Here is a 20,764-nt window from a genome sequence, read left to right on the forward strand (position 1 = left end):
TCAAGTATAATGTCCTCTGTAACAATTGTCTTCTACACATTATTGACATTATTATTACATTTCAGCTGATGCTTTCATCCAAAGCGACTAACAATTGCTATATGTCAGAGGTTGCACGCCACGTCTGGAGCAACTAGGGGTTAAGTGTCTTGCTCAGGGACACATTGGTTGATGTATCGCAGTGGGAATTCAACCCAGCTCTCCCACACCAAAAGCATGTATTAAATCCACTGCGCCATCACCACCACCAAAAGGTAACGCCATTTTGACAAGACACATTTTCGATGCACATAAAAAACAACTTCAAATTGCAACTGGAAATAAACTGTCCATTTATAAAGTCCATTTATAAAATATGCTACAGGTTCACTACCAACACACACAAAAAAAAAAACATACTGTGAAGAATTAAGAGCTTTTTAACTTTAAAGCATCGTCAGTGTTTCAGAGCAGTCTGCTGCTGTTGTTAACAACTTCAAACTTCACAAACAAGTGAAAAAAAAACAACAGATTTATCACAGCCTATGCACAGCTCTCTTCTCTTGCCAGTTACTAAACATTACAAATTCTACAGAAATCCAGCTCAGCATCCCTCTCTCTGTGTGTAAACAGCTGCCGTGAGGGGTTACCTTTGCGTTCCGAGCGTTTCTTGCGCCTCCTCTTGAACCTGCGTCGGATCAGGCAGTAATAGGAGCCCAGATTCTGCGCGCCGTTGGTAAGAAGGGCCATGGCTTGGTCAGCACTTACACTGTTATTACAAAATCAACTAAACAGCTTTCTGACAGCGACTAGACTAACCTGGAGCAAACACAACTTTGGCTACTGGGATCTCACTGTGAACACCTGGTCTACCTCTCCTTCACTCTTGTCCAGTTTGTGCAGTCAAGCTAATGCTATTCAGAACTCCACACACCTGCAGCGTTTCTTTGTTTCTACTTTAGTCCTTCCCTTGTATCCGAAGTCTCTTTCCCTCCCTCCCTCCCTTTCCATCCTCTGTTGACTCCATGTCTGCCCTATCAGTAGTCAGAGAGGGGAGGCGATGGGGTGGAGTGTGAAAAAGGAGGGGACTAGCAGAGGAGAGAGACTCGTGTTTTCGTGCGGTTGTGAATTAACACAGGGAGCGGAATTAAACTCTCCACCTTTCTAATCCCGTCTCAAAGTAACTGACGTCTCCGACAAGCAAACACAACCTCTCGCAACCTCGCCAGAGAAAACACAGGTGTGTGTACACTGAATACAACTCCACTATCCTTGCAAGCACACCCACATTTACACGTGTTCACACATACCATTGAAAACTGCTTGCCCCTTCAAGATTTATATTTCTTGTACTTGTATTCCATCTCTACTCAGGTACCTCACCGCAGTGTAAGGATGAGAGACATCTCAGAAAGAAACACTCTGCCTACCTCTAGTGGTAATATTTGTAATTACATCTGTGATGGAGCCACATCTTCCAAGCAGCACATTTAAAGCCACAGGGAACTCACTAATGCTTAAGACAGTGATCATTGTGGCTGATTGATGATTCTTAAAAGATATGGTGGTTCTGTTAAAAAAAAAAAAGTCTATATTAAGTCACTTCCACCAATTGTACAAAAGTCCATATTAAGCCATTTCAACCAATTGTGCTATAAACAAAGCTAGAAAGAAAAAGAAAAGAAAATAGTAAAAGAAAGAAAAAAAGATGTTCCAAGTAAGTAATCAGCTGAGCTGGATTGAACCAAGTTAGTGGTAGATACAGAGGGCAAGTAAAGCTACACCCAACAGATTCACGCTCCATTAGTGGGGATTATTAAGCCATTGTTTCCACAACAGCTGGTCTTTCCCGGCTATACACTGGCTGAATTGTTCCAAAATGTAGCCGGCTGCAGCCATTGTTGAAGTAATGCCATGCAGTTTTTTCCACTGAGTGTGACTGGATCTATTAAATTAGCTGGAAACTATTATTTTTTCCTAATTTATTCATTGCAATATAACCTGAGTGCAACAGTGCTTCCATGTAAGCTGCATTTGGCAAATACAAGGCCCTTATTAAGAAATGCAGTGGTTGATGTAGCCAGCCGTGACACAGAACATTGATTCCCAACCAGACACAATAAACATATTACTATTATTGTTATAAAATGTGTTCCCTGAAAAATGTAAAGGCTAAAGGGCAACAAAAGTTCCAGACATCAGCATACCCTAACTGTCAAAGCTATCCGTGAACATCAGACAGCTTAGTTATGTTTTCCTGCTAACCGATGCGACTTCTAAGCCTCATACAATTCACTATTTGACCAGCCAACTAGAATTTTAGACTAGACACACACCGGTATTCCTATTAATTGATTGATTTGTTGACAGTGTTTATAGTGTTTGTTGACAGTGTTTATTTTGAATATGTGAAGACTTGTCATTACTTATAATTCCTCATGGGGGCGACAGAAACTACGCACTAAAGCTTTAAAGCTGTGGGTAGAATGCAAAAACAAAAGACGGAGTTTAAGGTAGAGGGAGACCTCGTCCTGCAGCTCTCCCTGTGTCTCCCCTCTCTGTCACACGGGCATATGCAGGCACAGAACAGCCAACAGGAACACTCTGTCGCTCTCTCTGAAATGACCTGTGATTGGCCAAAGTCTCCCATGATGGGTTAGATTATTGATTGATTGATTGATTGATGTCTTTTATTTTGAACATGTAAATAAAATAAAATATCAGAAAAAAAATAGTAATTAAAAAAAAAAAACAGTTAAAAAATAAAACTCCATAATTTCCAGTACTTAAAGACCTCTATTTACACATGCAAAAAGAAGTAGGAAGAAGTAAAACTTATGTACTCCTACCCCTTTATACCCGTTCTATCCTGTTACATGAGTTAGCTACAAAATAATAAGTCTACAGAGATAAAAAATCTGTAATCAATGAAAATATATATTCAGAAGTTCTATTTACATTCATATATTTACCCATACACAACAATAATTATACACATACTACAAATTGTTCAATATAAGCCCAGGTTATTAATTGCACTGTTTCTCTGTACCTCTGGAATATAATTTCTTTGAACATCTTTTTAAATTGGAATATGTTTACACATTGCTTTAATTCATTATTTAGTTTATTCCACAATTTAGTGCCACTGACGGATAAACAGAAACTATTATCTACAGCCTGACAACAGAAGTCTACTTTTCTCTCAGACTATTTGAATTACAATATGCTAATAGCTTGTCATGGATCTTTAGCCCAACAACGGCAAAAATAAAGTGCCTACCGCAGCTTTAACACTCCATAGTCTTTCTGTTAGATACAGCAGTTGGGGATAGAGATGATGGTAAAAGAATGAATTGAAGAGGGGAGAAGAAACAGAGACATACAAGTTTGAGAAGCGTAAAGGAAGTAGAGGGGAGGATATAGAGAAAAAAAACTTGAGTGAGAAGGTAAGATAAAGAATGAGGAAATGAAGAGTGGGAGATGAAGTTGGATGAAGTGAGAAAAGGTAAGAAGTGAGGTAGAATCTTTCCATATGAAAGCGAAGAGTTTTCTCCAACCACTTGGGAAGCTTAAGGACAACGAGGCTGTCTTCTCTACTTCCTAACTCCACCACAGCTTCCTTCCCGCTGCTCAATATCAGATGTTTTTAAAAAGCAAATTAAGAGAGCTTTTGGGTAGAGGTTTGCCAATTAAGCACATGAAGTTAAACTGAGCAGAAAGACAGAGAAAGGCAGGAAGAAGAAAACGAGGCAGCGACTGAGAAACGGTCAAACGGAGAGACAAATTGAAGATAAAAAGGCAGATGGTTAGAGTAAAAAAAAAAAAGAAAAAAAAAGAAAAAGAAAAGAAAGCCAGCCAAAAGATTTGGGATAAGAGTTGTGGTGCAGAGAAATTCAGCCTGAGAAAGCAGATGAACTTAAATGTTCTCCAGATGCAAATTCATTCATGCTTCTATGCGCAAGCCAATGATAACTATGGCTGGCCAAGTCTCACCACAACTGCCTTTGGCTGGGTGACTTGTTTTTGTTTTGCTTAGTTTTCTGAAAAGGGAGACTAGTCAGTCCACTTCCCTTTAGTATTTGAACTTATGGAGCCAAAGCTGCAGACATGGGAGAAGGGAGTCAGCGCATGGCCCACAGAGTCCCATGTTGTTCTACAGGCAGATATTTTACCCACTTCTATCCCTCTCTTGGCATTTTCAACACTGAAAGGACAAAGAGGCTGTGGTTACGCAGGCAACACTCAGTGGTTATCCAGCTTGAGCGTGTCCTGCGATGCCTGAATACCTGAACCTGAAGTCAGATGAAAAATGTCCCGGCAGAAGTGGAGTTTCATTGCCTTGTGAGGAAGTCTTCACACGTTCCTCGAGCAACACTCACTGAATTTCATGTGGTGCACAGAGTTTGGCAAAGACTTACAGAGAGGGAGGGAGAGACTGTGTTTGAGAGATTAGAGACGTAGAGGAGAGCCTTTTAGAGCGTTGGGAGTTGAGGTTAAGTGTAGCATGTGTGTGGGGTGGTCATGCTAGGGTCTAATAGTCTTTCAAGACTGGAGTAGAGAGTTGGGGGGGGAGGGTCCTCTTATGAAAGAGATCCAAAAGTCAGTCAACTGCAGGCGATAAGAGGAGTGCGTGACTGTAAACCTCGACTCCCGGTCTTCAGCCAAAAATTAGGCCAATAGCTCGGTAACAACTAGCCACGCACGCACGCACATGCACACACACACACACACACACACACACACACACACACACACACACAGCTAGCCAGTGTCCTGAGAGTCATTTAACGCTCCCCGTCTTTGTGACCTAGCTTTTTTCTCACACATGCATACACAGGGACACAATTTTAATTAATCCATCATTTAATTAACTGTGTGATCGTACTATGATTGATTGTTTGCATGTATGTGTGTGTGTGTGTGTGTGTGTGTGTGTGTGTGTGTGTGTAAAAATGCAAGGGATAGAGAAGCTGGATCCCCATGCACTATTCTTCCTCCCTTGTGAAGGTCTGACAGTGTTTTTGTTCTACTGACACTCGTCCAGCAGAGGGCAGCACTGCTACAACATGATTAAACATTATGCAGCATGTACAAAGAGAACTGGGAATGTTTTTCATTTGCTTGCACATTTTAATCTAATTTTCATGCGTACTTCTGTTCTGTTCTGTTCTGCTCACATATATATTATGCTGCTCTATCCTTGAAGGTAAAATGCGTGATTGGTAGGGAAACGTGTCTATTTAGTAAAGCTTTCAGTGACGGTCATGGCCAACATGGGAATGCATTGTGAAGCACAGTTTTGTACAATCAGTGGAAGTGTACTTAAGACAAATTTGAGTTTAATAGGCCAACAGAAGGCGCTGACTAAGAGAACACATCAGATCAAGCACTCTCATCACATATACACACTAAGGCCTCGATCAGAGTGCTTTTTTGCAATTGTTTTCAATGAGAGTGAAGCTTTTTGCTTGTGGTTTTCTGCTTTATGCACCTCATGTTTTGGCATGAGCGCTCTGAACACCCAATCGGATGATTTGAGAGGTGGTTACCTAGCAACAATAAAAAAAAAATAATAATAATTTCTCAACAAAAAAGGCAGGGCAGTGCACCTCACATTTTGCAAGCTGCAAAAATCGCTGTCTGATCGGGGCAGAAGTTGGTTTTAGAACGGCTGCCAGTGCTCTAAAACAAAAAAAAAAAAAGATCACTGTCCTGGCAGTTTTGTCTTTTGAAATAAGAAGCCAACCACCCACATACTGAATGTAATGGACAAAAATGGACATTTTTAATTTTTTTGTCCTTTGATTAAAAATATGTTTTATAACAGGCTATCAGCAAAGTTTTTAGTAAAACATGATACCTACTAGACATTTTAGATTAGATTTAGACATTTATTGTCATTGCACGTCACAAGTACATAGCAACGGAATGTAGTGTAGTGTCTAACCAGAAGTGCTTAAGCAGTGACTAAATAACATATTAAATAGCATGTGCTACAGTATGATTAAAGAACATATTTACTTGGCTATATTTCCAGCATGGTTCTGTGGTTTCCCTGCAGTTCTTTCCTGTATTCATATCAACATTCTGTGCACCGTTTTAAGGGAAATATTTTGTAATTCTAAAAATCCTGGGTAGTCCATGTTGGACAGCATACTGTATTTCAGTGCTGTAATCATTTAGGTGATGGGTTGAATTCACCTAATTAGAGGCGGCTACACATTTCTAGTCCTATTTGATAGTGCAGGGCTCTAAGGATTTGGTATTGTCAAAACCATTTTGGTCGTAGGAAATTTAAGAAGTGGCACGGTCTCTAGAGGCTGCACTGCTTTGTTAAACATAAAAAAATTATACATCTCAAGGTTTACAATCACAGAGAAAACTGTATTCAATCCCTGACAGAGAGGCTCGTAGCTGGGCACTCAATCAAACACATTTGGCAGTGTGGGAAGCCAGTGAGGGAACATGTCCTAGGACACAGCACTGATGGCACCAATTGGTTGGTTAGGGCTCTGTGAAATGAGGTGGAATCTGCAGGGGGACAGTGTGAACCTCAATATTTGTTATGCCCTCTTGATGACGGTGACAGTGGCAGGTGAAGAAGCAGCTGGTGGCTCCATGTGTATCAGAGGGGCCACATGGCTGTCGACAACCTCACCAACAGTGAATGGCAGTGATGGCTTTGTATGAGAAATAGAGATTCAAAATTCGGGAGAAAAACGGGAGAGAATGCCATGGAAATGAGTAAACAAATACCTTAAACTGTAAAAGTGCACCAAGCTAACAAGTGGCATTGTGAATTACCCTGTTGTGGGATTAATACAAGATTTTGTATATTGAATGTTAGAGCTGTAGTGTGTATTCTATGTTTTCTCATTGCTGGTAGTAAATATTGGCTGATATTTTCAGCGTTAAACAAGGTGGGTTGCCTTAAAAAAAAAAACACATATCTAATGTGAGGCAATACACACACACACACACACACACACACACACACACACAGTACCACATGACCATCCAAGAATGATCTATAAACAAACCAGTCTGGCAAATAACCTTGTGACTTCTAGTAGCTTCCAAAAATCTGATTATCCACATCATTTCAGAAACCCCATTGCTTATTTTGCATCATCTACCAGCCGCTATATTTTATTAGTCTCTCTAAAAAGAAGCCTGCTTCTGTTCGAAATAAAAGAGGGCCTGTAAATAGGAATGACTTAATTCTTCCTATGGGAGTTCCCTTTTAGTTCCCAAGCCTGCCATCAGCTCCCACTACTGGGTGTGGTCCCCTCCTTAACAAGACTCCGGCACTCCGCCTGACAGATCTGCTTCACTGCTTGTGGCTTTGTTTTTTTTTGGCTGGGCCTTGACCAGCAGTTGTGGTGTGCGGTGTACGTATGTGTCTTGTGTGCATGTGCGATCACGTAAGCAAGAGGGGAACAATGGGCGGCTCTGTGTTAGCTCCTCTGGAAATATATACACCTAAAGGGCAAAGCCAACAAGCTGTAACAAAGGAAGGGTGGGATACAGTAAGGGCAGCAGAGTTCAAGCCACACAATCTACATTCCCAGTGCAGGTCCTAATGATTGTTTATGAAGCGATGCACTCTATTTTATAGGGTTTAACCTATATTTCATACCTAGATATAAACCAACAGGATGGCATTACACACATGCACAGAGTACCCATAACAAAAGGCATCACATCCCTTCAAACTCCTGTGCTTCTCCAATTTTCTCTGAGATGTGACCAACAACCTGAGGTGAATACCAATCCCGGTGAGCTGCTTTGATTTTGTTTCACACTTGTCATGTTGTTCCTCATGTCAACTCTGGCTCAGCTGGGCTGCTGCAAACAACACATTTCGACATCAAATCCTACAAGATTAGCATGTTGTCATGGCAACACAGACAATATCTAAGTTGGTTTTCACAGTCCAGTAGCAGGTAGGCTGCATGGATGTTGATTTTGGAAAATTTAGTGAGTGAGTTATTTTTTGCTATTAGATTTGCACAAGTTCAGGGAAGAAAGCACCATTGAGATACTCCAAGTTAAAGTGTGAACTAGGGCTGTCAAACGATTAATTTTTTTAATCGCGATTAATCGCTGAAGTTCTATAGTTAATCATATATATTTTATCACATGATTAAAATTCTATTATTTTGCATTTCAGAACTGTTTTTAAGTACATATTAACAATGGAAAGCAATTCTTACCAGTGGATCTTGATTGGGAATCAAATAAATGCAAAGAAAATGACTTTATGAACTTGATTTTAAGATTTGTAATTATTTATTTACTGTAAACAAAAGAAAAATGTGTGAATCTGTCATTATTGCACAATTCCTCCAAGTACCTAACTAAAAAACTAAAAATCCCTATCCTTACTAGAGTCAATATAGTGTTTAGTAACTCTTAAATAATGTTGATTACTCACTGACGTCCAGTGATCACCGGTTAATGAGACAGCGTTTGCAGCACCTTGCAGCAGTTCCAGTTGGGCTGCTTTCTCCGTGTCGTACAGGCTGTGTGTCCCGTGAAAACTACTGTCCCCCTCGACGGCAACGAGACAGGTCAACCGTAGGACGTCTTTAAGACCCGAGTCCTATACGATGCTGACAGGTCTGCAGTTAGTTGCCACCCGTTTCGCAAGAGCTGTAGTAATTTTTTGGGATTTGGTTTCATCCACAGGTCGGCAAGTAGCATGCTAGCGGGTAGCATCACATTAACTGTACTACTATGCTTAGCTCCGTAGGTGGTAGCTCAAGCTTGACGTGCTTCGTGATATTTTTATTCGGCTTTACACAATGTGCATATGGCTTTCGACTTGTCTACGAGCCGTCCGGGAGTTTAGGAAAATAAAAAGCGCCATTCAGGATTTCATTGCTGCTATCTTTCTCCATCATGCCTGCAGCCTGCAGCAGCAGGATGTGTTACGAGGAAGTGGCAGCTTGATGATAAGTAACGGTGCTGCAAAGGGTCAAAATAGTCGCCTGTTCGTCACGACGCAAAGCCGAGTGAAGTGTAAAATAAATTAATAAATGCCGGCATGCGAATAATGCGATTAAAAAGAATTAAATGCATCGCGTCGGCCCTTAATCGCATTGTGATTAACGCGTTAACGCTGACAGCCCTAGTGTGAACATAACACATACTTTGGCCAGGAGATCAAATCAAATCAAATGACCTGACATTGTAATTCAATAATTCAATTGTAAATTAATATGATGATAAATACAGTGTGGCTGGCAGTATCCCTGAATACTCTGTGCCCCCCTCCTACACTAAAACACACATAACGCATGTTACTTGCTCATAATCTACAACAGAATTAGCCTATCCTGCTTTCTGTCATGCTGAACCACGGTACAGCACGTTCTCCTATGACGAATGAGTCTCTTTTCTCAGTCAATTTATCTTTCTACCCTGCTGTGCGTGCCCTTGTTGACGGCACAACCTTCCATTTCCTGTGTTATGGAGAGAGAAGAGGGGAACTTGAGGTCACAGGGGAAAAAATAGTTCTGGTCGCAGAGGGGAAGAAAAAAAAAACGGAAAATAAGGGGTGTGTTATTAACGAGGTGAGGACAGACGTACTGAGGTGGAGTGAGATGGACAGGGGAATAAGACTGACAGGACAGTAAAATATTAAAGATGCCAAATAAAATCCCAACTCCATAATATGCTGCTCACTTTAAAATTCCAGAACTATCCTCAGATAGTGAAATTCAAGCCAATGGAAGCCTGTCCTGAAACTATTGGATTGATAACACAACACACACACACTCGAAAGGTTTTTACTGCACTGCAATGCGGTGTGACATTGAGGATAATGACTGCACTCACGCACTCACGCACTCACGCACCCACCCACCCACCCACACACCCACCCACCCACACCCACCCACACACACCCACACACACACACACACACACACACACACACACACACACACACACGAGACTGCAGAAAAACACCTCTGAATCACAAAGAAACGTGGAAGTGAGAAGGCGTGGTCATCTATAGTTTAAAAAGACATTTCAGTCCCCACACTGTTGAAAAGCTTTGTGGGGGTCATTTGCTATTGGACTGCATGGAGGTGGGGACGTCGTGACAGTTTGAGTAAGTGGCTGACGCTCAGCAACAGTGCTCCTACTTACAGGGCAAAATAGGTTGTTTGAAATTACCTTAAAAAATGACCCCCTTTACGTATTATAATTACAGATTAATTTCCACTGTAAAAGTGGGGGGAAAAAACCATCGGGGGGGAAAAAAAGACCCCCATTACCATTTCTCAAAATGATGTATGTGAGTGTTTTCCATGGATGTATGATGAAACCTGGTTACAGCGTTCGAGGCGGAGCCCCGTTAGTTCCTATGAGAGTTGCTCAGTGGTGCATGATGATTGGCTCCATCATGGAGCCAAAAATGACCCGCATGATCAGGTGCTGCTTCCGCACTTTGCGGCCCATAGAGCAGGCCTGCGCACAAGAGACCTCCGCCGGTTTAGCGCTCTGCTAACTCGAATGGGGATTCAATGATTTAATCAAGCCCAAAGTCCACCCCAGAGGGACTTACCATCTCCAACAGAAAACACTGTTCACAAACTGCTCCAAACAGCTCTGTTGTAGTCCAGCCTTTACTTCCGTGATGAACGTGTGGCACTTTGTAACACACGTTTTATAATGCTCGCCTAGCTGCTAGCGTGGCACGCCCTCAAACTCTGCAACTGACAAGCTAGCAGTACTTACTTTGCATGTGTGACTCCCAACAAAGATGGAACAGAAGTGAGATGTCTCACTCTGTAGCTAAAACAGAGAGCTCAACACACAGGGTGAAAAGAGAAGCTGCAGTAATGTGCAGTACAACAAAAAATATGGTGTTTTCTGAAAATTAAACCACATAAACCTATTCTGGTACAACCTCTAAATACAATTATGAACCTGAAAATTAGCATAATATGAGCACTTTGACAATTTAATAAATACCGGTATGTCTTTAAGAAGGTGCTATTTTTTTGTAAGTTACGGTCACACTTTATTTTACGGTACACTATTAAGATGTATAAGTCATACTTCTATTCTATCTAATTAGATCAAAACTACAAATAATGTGGTCTTTATTAGACAGTATACCTTAATTATACACCATATACCTTAATTATGATGAAATTTGAAACGTATTAGACCCAAAATATACTATATTTAGACACAATTATACAACATTATTGATTACACTTTTTTTTTTACAACAACTTCATGTACAGAGACTTTTATTCTGAAATTGAGGGCTTACTTCTGCTTCCCTTCCCACTCTGCAGAGTTTCCGCTCATCTTTTACATGCTGAACAATGACAAGATTATCTGTATTTCATAACATTGCAATGTTTAATCGATGTTAAGTGTATTCATTGTGCCGCGGTAAAGACTTATTTCAGTAGTTAACCTAACCTCGCTGGGTACTAAGCTACCTTTTTACTTCCTCTTGTTCCCACTCAGTCCATGAACTCGGTTGTTTACTTTTCCATCGAGAGTAAATAATTCCCATGTTGGCTAACTATTACAGATTGGGGAGGAGAAAACATTATTAAAGTGATATTGCTGACACTTCAGTATTGAACATTTCTTAGCAGTAGGTCTAATGATTAAAGCCCAATTGTGAGAACAGGAGGCAGTGTATTAAATAATGGTCAGGTGGTTTAGACTTTATCATATTCACTCCAAAGTGTTGGATTTCCTGTCTGCTACAGAGTGCAAGATCCCACAGGAACCCATCAGCCCTTTTTCAAACTCTGGTTGCCAGGTCCCAACTGTGTTTGCCTGGGTCCGAACAACCATTACTGTCCAGCCCTGCATATATTATGGGCCTTGTGCAGTATGCAAACTGTTGTAAGACTTGAAAGTCGCTGAACAAACGAATAATATCCGATTATTGATGTGTAGTACGCCTTTAAACAACAAAGAGCCACACTCTGATGAAACTTTGCTGCATCAGGAGAGTTTGAGGTCATCCCAAAAATAAGCCCATTTCTGGCTTATTTTCCTCCCTCACCTGCTCTGATGGTACTGCATGAGCATCCCTGTGCGAAGGGTGCCCACGCAGGTGTACATCAGAGTGTGTGTGTGTATCAAAGAGAGAGAGAGTGTGTGTTCCTCTCCTCTAGCTGTTACTATCTGGGTCAACCACCTGGGGAGTTGCCAAGGCATTGGTAAAGTGGGCAGCTGGCCATCACAGCTGGCCAGCAAACGCAAGCATGCACGCACACACACACGCACACACAGACACACACACACACACACACACAGGAAAGTGTAGAGCCACCAGGTAACATCTGCATTGCCACCATCCAGCGCTGCCACCTGAACCCCCATTATGTTTTCTGGGAATTAAGGAGTGAAAGTGAGAACTGTGTGTGTGTGTGTGTGTGTGTGTGTGTGTGTGTGTGTGTGCGTTAGGACAAAATGATTGAAAATGACTGTAATCATAGGGGAATGTGTGAGTACATGTGTGTGTGTGTGTTTATGAATGTGTGCATACATGGACATGTTCCTCCGCCACTGGGTTCATTCTCATTGAACAGGAATGTGGAGTCCCAGCTAATTAGCCACTTCCAAGATGAAGACTAAATCCAGCCTGCAGAACCGCTCCAGCCTCCTTTTTCTTTCAGCCTTGCTGTTGTACAATGGTGGCTCAGGCTTTCCCACACTGCTTTTATTCAGTGGTCGCAGATAGGATTACAACAGAGGTACTCGAAAAGTAGGCCACAACATGGTGTTATTCACAATTCTGAATTGTACAAAGTGAGTGTATGGGAGAGTATGAGTAGACAAAACAAGAAATCAGAGTATCCAGTTAAGTAGGCACCTGGTAAAATGAGAACCATTTGTGGGACGCCTTTCTCAGTAAGGCGTGTTGCCGAAAGACCGCACCGTGGCCCTGAGAGCTTAATGCACCATGAGTTAAGAAAACACATTCATATGGACACAACACGAGCAAATCAAGAAACATCTTCAACAATTTGACAACAAAAGAAAACATCAATTTGACAACACATACGCAGCATTTAGAAAAAGCACTACAAATAGAGAAGCTTACAACACAACGGAAACTGTCTTCAGGGGGCAGTAAAAAGTGATGCACATGGCTAGGACACGCTTGTTGTTGCCATGGTTTCTGGCTTATTAAGTTATTGAAGTCGACCATGCGTCATTGTGATCGAATGATTCAGATAAACAAAAAAAAGCTCATTTTCCAACACCACTGACGGATGGCCGGCTTCAATATCTTCATAATCCACAAACAGTAACAACAAGCGCCGCGTGTCTGCGCACTAGGGGTGGGGGGGGGAAATCGATACAGCATATTATCGCAATCATTTCTGTGGCAATACTGTATCGATACACAGACGCCAAATATAGATCTTTTATTATACATGTGTTGGTCAGTCTGTTTGCTTGACAATTCCATTTTGCAGCAATAAAATTGAAGTGAGATGAACAGACAGAGAAATGTATCTTTTTAGATAAAACAGATGTTGGCAAAGTTTCCTTTTGGGGACGTCATTTGAAATTGGGAAAAATTTAAAGTTGGAAAAAAGGTAATAAATTGCAATATATCGCAGAATATTAATCGCAATAATATCATATTGTGACATAAGTATCGTGACGATATCGTATCGTGAGGCCCCTGCTGATTCCCACCCCTACTGCGCACATCACTTTTTAATGTTCCCTGGAAACCGTTTCTGTTGCATTGTGAAGCTTTTGTCGTCAAGGTGGTGAAGAGGTTTCTTTATTTGGTTGTGTTGTGTCTATTTGCATGTGTTTGTTGAGCTCTCAGGGCCACCGTAGGACCAGCCAATGTGTGTTTCCAAAACCAATAAATGGTCTTAAGACATTTTATAGCCTCTTTCATGGGCTTGACCTTGCAATATGACATGTTTTAGTTTGTCTGTAAAAACAATTAAAAGGAAAAGTGCAGCATTTCCAGGTGAAACTGGAAGAACTGACTGGAAAAGGTTGTGACTGCTCTGCATAGCCAGCCAGTTCCACATATAGGCCATAAGCTCAAACTAAAGCACAAATGGAATAATATATTTAGACACTTACAACATAATCTTTTATTACATTTGTGGCTTTCATCTGGTAATCCCTGACAAATTGCTTTAGAGTAATGTAGCTCCGAAGAATCAAGAGCTAAAGTCCAGTGTGTGGATGTATTTTTTTCACAGGTGTTAAAAACACTACCGCCAGCTGGTTTTCCTGTAAAGGGACTGGGTTGCATGAGTGACCCCACATTCATACTAATAAAGTCTCAACAGTTTTCCAGCTAACACTCGGGGGAATAAATAAAGCAAGATCTGTAGCATTATGGCAAAGCTACCAGACAGTTTTAGTAATGCGGTCAATTCAACAACAACTCTGTAACAGTCTCCCCTCCCAGAAATAAAACCACTGAGATGTCACAGAATAAGGCCTATTTAACCCCCTAACTGCTCCAGTAAGTCTGCCAAACACTGCTCGTTTGGGCACTGGCTAACCTTGAGTTAATGTGGAGCAGAACAAGGCAACAAAACCAAATAATTAGAGGAACTCAAGCTAAAGTATAATACTCTTTTGCATAAAAAGCCATCAACAATCCCACCCCTGAAAGTACTTGGTATTGGGAAAGCAACAATACTACTGTAAATAAAAAGAAGTGACAGCCTCCTGGCGCGTTGTTGTTGGTGTCAATGTGCCAGACCAGAGAACCACAGAGGGGGAAGTTAGGCATGGGCAGATGAGCTTGTGGGCTCGGGCTCAGGCTCGGGCTCGGGCTCGGGCCTTCCCCCCCCCCCCCCCCCCTCCCCCCCCACACACACTCATTCATTCATTTTCCCTCTTTGTTTTTTTCTCTCTTTCTTAAAGTATTCTTCTGTCTGCCTGATACATGCCAACACAAACATGGTTGTTTCCTTTTAGTGCTGTGTGTGTACACCCTTAAATGACTGAATGTCCTGCATTGCATGGTTGCACGGGGCATTGATGAATGCATGCTAGAAGAACAAGGCTACCTATGAAGAAGAAGTACGCAGCCTCGTTAAAACACACATGAGCTGTAGGCAGTGAGTCAGTACAAATGAGATGGGATGGTGGGACATCTTTCTGGGATTACCATCTGGCCATAGCTGCCTTACGCCTGCTCTACTGTGGACCAGTGAACAAAGCCGGCCTGACAACAATATGATGGTCGGTACTGTGCCATCCTTCCATCGAATGATGCAAATTATTCAAACTGAGAAAACGTTATAATGTAACACCACTTCAACACGACATACTAAAGCTGTGTTTCGAAACCATTCCCTACCACAGAAATAGTGCACTATATAGTGTGTTTGCCATTTTGTAGTGGTGTTTGATAAAATACCCCCAATGCACTGCTAATTTGAGTTCTCCCGGAGGAGAAGAAGCAGGAACACCTGCGAAAACTGAAAAGGAAAAATGGAGCGGGCTTTCATTTCTAAACAGAGTACATGCAACATATAAACAACATTTTACTATCCTCCTGGGTGCTCGGTTTATTTCAGGGATGTATTAGAAGTGGTTTGTTTACATAATGCTGGGTGCACCCGCCTCAATCACGCAAATAACCGGCGCATCTACTGACGCAACGATATTTTCAATGAGTGTCCGAAATCTGGTTTGGTCGTTCCCTATATAGTTTACTATTTAATAAACACTATATAGGGAATAGTGAGTGAGGGAATGAGGGAACGGTTTCAAACACAACTCTAGTCTCTCTTCATCTCTTACTCAGAGGATCATATTTTTTTTATTTATAAATAAACAAGACCATTGTCAGCCAAATTGTTGGTATTTTTTCATTGATGTTCTGTTCTCTGCTGGTTTAGTTGTTGAGAAAGCATTAAAGCCATCACGCTGCAGAACTGCATTTGCCATCACCAGACAAAGACCATGGTTACATAAGGGTTACATCTAATGGCCACTTTTAAAGTGCACTCCAAACAAAGACTGCTGAGAGACAATATGCAAGATTTAATTATCCGGATATTCTTTCGTTTTATTTATTGATTTAATACTTAATTAAGTGTTTCCCAAAGGAGTTGTTTAGACTGGTGGGGGGACCTCGGGGGCATGCTCCCCCGAAGAAAATGTATTTTTTGAAGTTAAATGCATCAATCTGATGCAGATTCAGAGCAAAATTAAAATGCTAGATCTATGAAGAAATGTTAGCATTTGTAAACAATTGTGTGCTTTACTAAACAATTTAATCAATAGCATATTGGTTCAAAATCAACTAAGGCGGGCGCCTGGGTAGCTCACCTGGTAGAGCAGGCGCCCAAATATAGAGGTTTATTCCTCGACACAGCAGCCGCCGGTTCAACTCCGACCTGCAGCCCCTTGCTGCATGTCATTCCCCCCTCTCTCTCCCCTTTCATGTCTTCAGCTGTCCTATATAAATAAAGGCCTAAAAATGCCCCAAAAAGAATCTTAAAATGAAAAATCAACTTAGGCATGTATTTGGAATATGTGGAAATGGAAGTATGAGCAAATATAGATTTAACGTATAGAGACAATTCACTACATTCTTACTATTGGGACCCTTTTGCTTTGGTTTGTTTAGTATAAAAAAAGTGGGACTTAAAAGCAGTGACCCAATAGGTACAACTATCATTAGGATATCTGGACTTACAGCATCTACTACTGTTGGTTCCATGACCAGATAAAGCTGCCATTGATATAAAAGACAAAAAGACGATGTATGTTTTTAATAGCTGATGTTAGCAGGGATTTCACGGGACATGCCACACCACTATGTATTGAAAAAAAAAAGAAAAATACTGCAACCCGGTGGTTCCCAAACTGGGGAGCAGTGTAAAAGCATAAAGGTGCCCTGTGGGCTTCTCTTGTAAACAAACATTATGTGTTATGTTTACATTCAGTTGTTACGCACCAAAACGCATTGTGTCTACCCCTGAGGTCTTACAAATGCATTTCCATTTGCAAAGCCTATTTTTGGAAGATTTTAAATCATTCATTGTTAACATCTATGTTTACTAGCTTGCAGTCTTCTTTCCCGCCTTTGCTGGTACACTTTAGTGCCTTTGAGTCAATAAGCGGGGTAGTGTGAAACCTGCAGCAGATATGTGTACTGTATCACGTTGCCCGCCTGCATGTGCGTCCTCAAGTACGATACAATCAAAACGGGGTCCCATTGTAAAAACATTGCTCCGTAACGCTACTAGTGATCAAAAAACCCCACGGGGTACCTTAACGCCTTGACAACACTCCCATTTGGGAACCATTGGCTTGCGTTACTTGCATACTTTTTTGTCGTCACTTCTTCAAACACAGTGGTGTGTCTCCTGAAATCTCTGGTAACATAATCCTGTTTTTTTTTGTCTTTTATATCAGTGGCCACTATCAAATCGTGGACAAAATTTCAGGAAATGCATGCTATGGAATTTTGTAACTTTTTAGTGTTTTGTGCCCTTTTTTGGTAAAAAAAACACATTTAAACAAAAACTTCAGCTTTGTATTAATTTCAGGCAATATTGCAAATGAATTGTATGTAGGAGGTTGCAGCAAAGGTAAATGTGTATTAATGTGTGTATGTTGGGACAAATATTTCTGTTCACAGATATAGGACCTGACAAAAGAAAGTTAGGCTACCGATGCTTTGAAAAAAAAAAAAAATGAAACGGTCTTAATGTTTCAATTTCAATGTTAAAATCAACACTGAAACCTGACCCATCATCTTCTCAAGGGGAGCCTGTTCAATACAAACAGCAAATACATGTTTTGAAACCTGCAAATTGCACCTTAAAAGCTTCATTAGAGCTATAATGGAGAAGCTCTCCCCTTCTTAACAGTGTCTCTGGAGATGCGCCCCATTTGCTCCAAATTCTTTTGTCAGGCATGGACGCTTCGTCCAACAACAGGAAACAACACATTAGAACACATGAACAGCACCAACGCATGTTTCTACACTCACCTAGGCTCAATCCTTTGCCCTCGTTCTCCTCTCCAGTTTGCTTTGGTACAAAGTGATATCATTGATATTGAAATATTTCAGTTAAGTGTTTCTGTACAGTAAAATGACACTGTATATTTGTCAAATATCTTGTCTCTCTTCATCTTTCAGTTTTCATTGTGTTTTCACTGCGCACATGACAGCATATGGATTCCACTGGAATAGTCATTTGAGCCCAATCTGCATGCAAGCCAGATCCACCGGATTGATAGAACAATCAGTTAGAGACACTTCCTCCATCATCTCTGTTTAAGCACATCATCACTTCACTTATGACAGTCTAATCAATTCAAACAGACCATCTCTTGGCTTTTGGCGCTCATGTTTATGAGTATAATAGTGTGTGTGTGTGTGTGTGTGTGTGTGTGTGTGTGTGTGTGTGTGTGTGTGTGTGTGTGTGTGGTGTCGGGGTATTCGTGGCACGGAGCAGCAGCAGATGTGAGAGGTAATTTGGAACCCTGAGAGACGCTCTCTGATGTGTTACAAAGCATTATGGGTAAATGTGCTGTCATTGAACTTGAGTGGACTTGAGTGACACAATGTTCAGTTCTCTCCTGACACACATGAGACACATTTCTTTTTTAGCTAGCTTTTGACTTCTGGGTCACATGTTTGCGCGATGGTCAGAGTCACCTTTACTGAGGCAAAAAGCTTTGTTGTTATTCACTCGTGCATTCACTGTTTTTTGCATTTGGTGTGCACTCACTCCTTAACTTTTATTCTAAATCCCAAATTCTGAATGGAAACTGACACAGAGGTCGCACTGAGTGTACACACTGTACACTGTGTGGGGCGCAGGCTGGCACTTGTGTGGTAAAATGCTCGAGGCCATGCTTATATAACTAGTTTCCTAACATGGGAATGGGTCACACGCACACACTGCAAATTACGACACATAACACAGCAGAGAAATAGACACAGAGGGAAAGAGAAATACAAAAACAATGTGCACTTAAAATGCTAAAATGAACAAGGTATGATTTGGAGCATAAATGTCTTCAGGAGAGAAGAGTGGGCATGATACATCGTTGATATCATCACACACAAATGGTGCTTGTAATTACAATAGTGAGTGAGAGAGAGAGGAGAGCATAGCAGAGTTGAAATGACATAATGGGACAAACTAACATCTAAAAGGTGGGCAGGCACAGATGCAAACAGACTGATTTTTGATATGAACAGCCAATGAGGTCATGGGTCACAGAGGCTGTTTTTTGTTGTTGTGCTCACCCAGGGCTTTGATGGCACCCATCCATAGCGTAGCTTTAGCCTCGATTGACAGGCCCAAACGGAATAGGCATATTTCTTTTTTTTTTCTTCATTTTTTAACAGTTTTCAGCGGTGATCCAGAATGAAAATCTGCAGAATTTAGCGGACTGTTTTTCTGCTTCCGAGTATAATTTAGATTTTTTTATTTTTAAATTGCATGTGACCCTGCATATTGGAAATGGCTTACTACAGGTCGTTGATACCAACTTGTGTTTCAACTTCTCTCGATTCATTCCTCTTTCACCCAAAGAGACACTAAGGTAATGATGTTCACTCCATATCACATGGAACTATGCACAGACAAAAAGAAAACACCAGCACTGGCCTGGGGAGAGGTACAAAAACAGGGGGCAGGGGGGGAAGGTGCAGTTACATCCAGTGTTTGGCAGGGACAAGAAAGATGATTCTCTCCACGGAAACAAAGGAGTAATGCAGTTTGTCCACAAAAGAAGCTTCCCAGTGAGGGGTTTGTAAAGTCAAAGACGGAAGATCATCTCCGCCGTTATATATGTATTATGATCGTGTTTCCGTCAACAGTCACCCAATGGTACATAATGTCATCTGACTGCTTTGAAGTGCACATGCCAGCAAATTTCTGTCCTTTTCCTGCATGCAACACTCAAGAAGAGGCCATTTGTCATTCTATCACATCAATTTTTCATGTATCGACTGAGCAGTCACAAATGGCTTGGCATTCAACTACATCACGACATGTAGTGCAGTACAGCACTATATGTTTTAAAGTGAGCCAAGAAAGTATGGTGACAAGGGAAAGTAGGCATGCACTGCCAATCGGTTAATATAAAATAAAAACAGGCAAAATGTTCAAAAGAAAGTGCGTTAAAGCTATAGTGCGTAGTTTCTGTCGCCCCCATGAGCAATTCTAAGTAATGACAACAAAACTGTCGGCGCGTCCACATGATACAAGCCTTCCGTGACAGCGCACACCCCCTCCTCCACACAGTTGCTAGTAGCCAAGGAGGACACGGACGGTTAAAAATACACGATGGACTCTTCAGAAGAGGTCACTATCGTCACTCGAGTTTCTGCGCGGGAAAGTCGCCGAACGACACAATCTTCTTAAAATAGTCATACTGAGAAATACAGAGAGAGCTGTGTGGAGCTGATAGTCTTAATTAGCTTTGTAGCAACTCATTTGGCAACGGCTTGCATGTAGCGGACGTTCATTAATATCAAGTTACGCACTAAAGCTTTAAGAAAATAAAATGTTCTTCAATACTTCAGGTGTTTCCTCTGAAGCACAGTTTGCTCCTGACATTGACATCTGGAAAAGTGATTCAGCCAATGCAATTTGTTTTGCAATTTTAATTTATTGCAATTCTAGAAGTATTGTTATTTTGTTTTTCATCTTGAACAAAAACAAAAGTTGAATAATACACTTCTAGAGACAATTTATTAGACATTTCTAAAAATGAATTATTTTCTAAGAAGAATGCACATTAGGTCAGTAAGTACATAACA

At 41.1% G+C, this 20,764-nt stretch overlaps 1 protein-coding gene across 3 annotated transcripts in view; it reads right to left on the reverse strand.

Annotated features, from left to right (window-relative positions):
- Positions 1-20,764, reverse strand: part of adarb1b (adenosine deaminase RNA specific B1b) — a 135,105-nt gene that overhangs the window by 44,669 nt on the left and 69,672 nt on the right. The window contains exon 1 of one of the 3 annotated variants that reach the window (XM_078263262.1): positions 630-951. The exons of the other annotated variants lie outside the window; for them this stretch is intronic. Within the exon in view, the coding sequence (XP_078119388.1) occupies positions 630-729 (100 nt within the window). The 5' untranslated portion in view covers positions 730-951. Of the gene's footprint in view, positions 1-629; positions 952-20,764 lie in introns of those variants that run through there. 3 annotated transcript variants of the gene reach the window in all.

This window comes from Sander vitreus, chromosome 11 (genome assembly GCF_031162955.1).
Source record: "Sander vitreus isolate 19-12246 chromosome 11, sanVit1, whole genome shotgun sequence".
In the NCBI taxonomy this organism is placed as follows: Eukaryota; Metazoa; Chordata; class Actinopteri; order Perciformes; family Percidae; genus Sander; species Sander vitreus.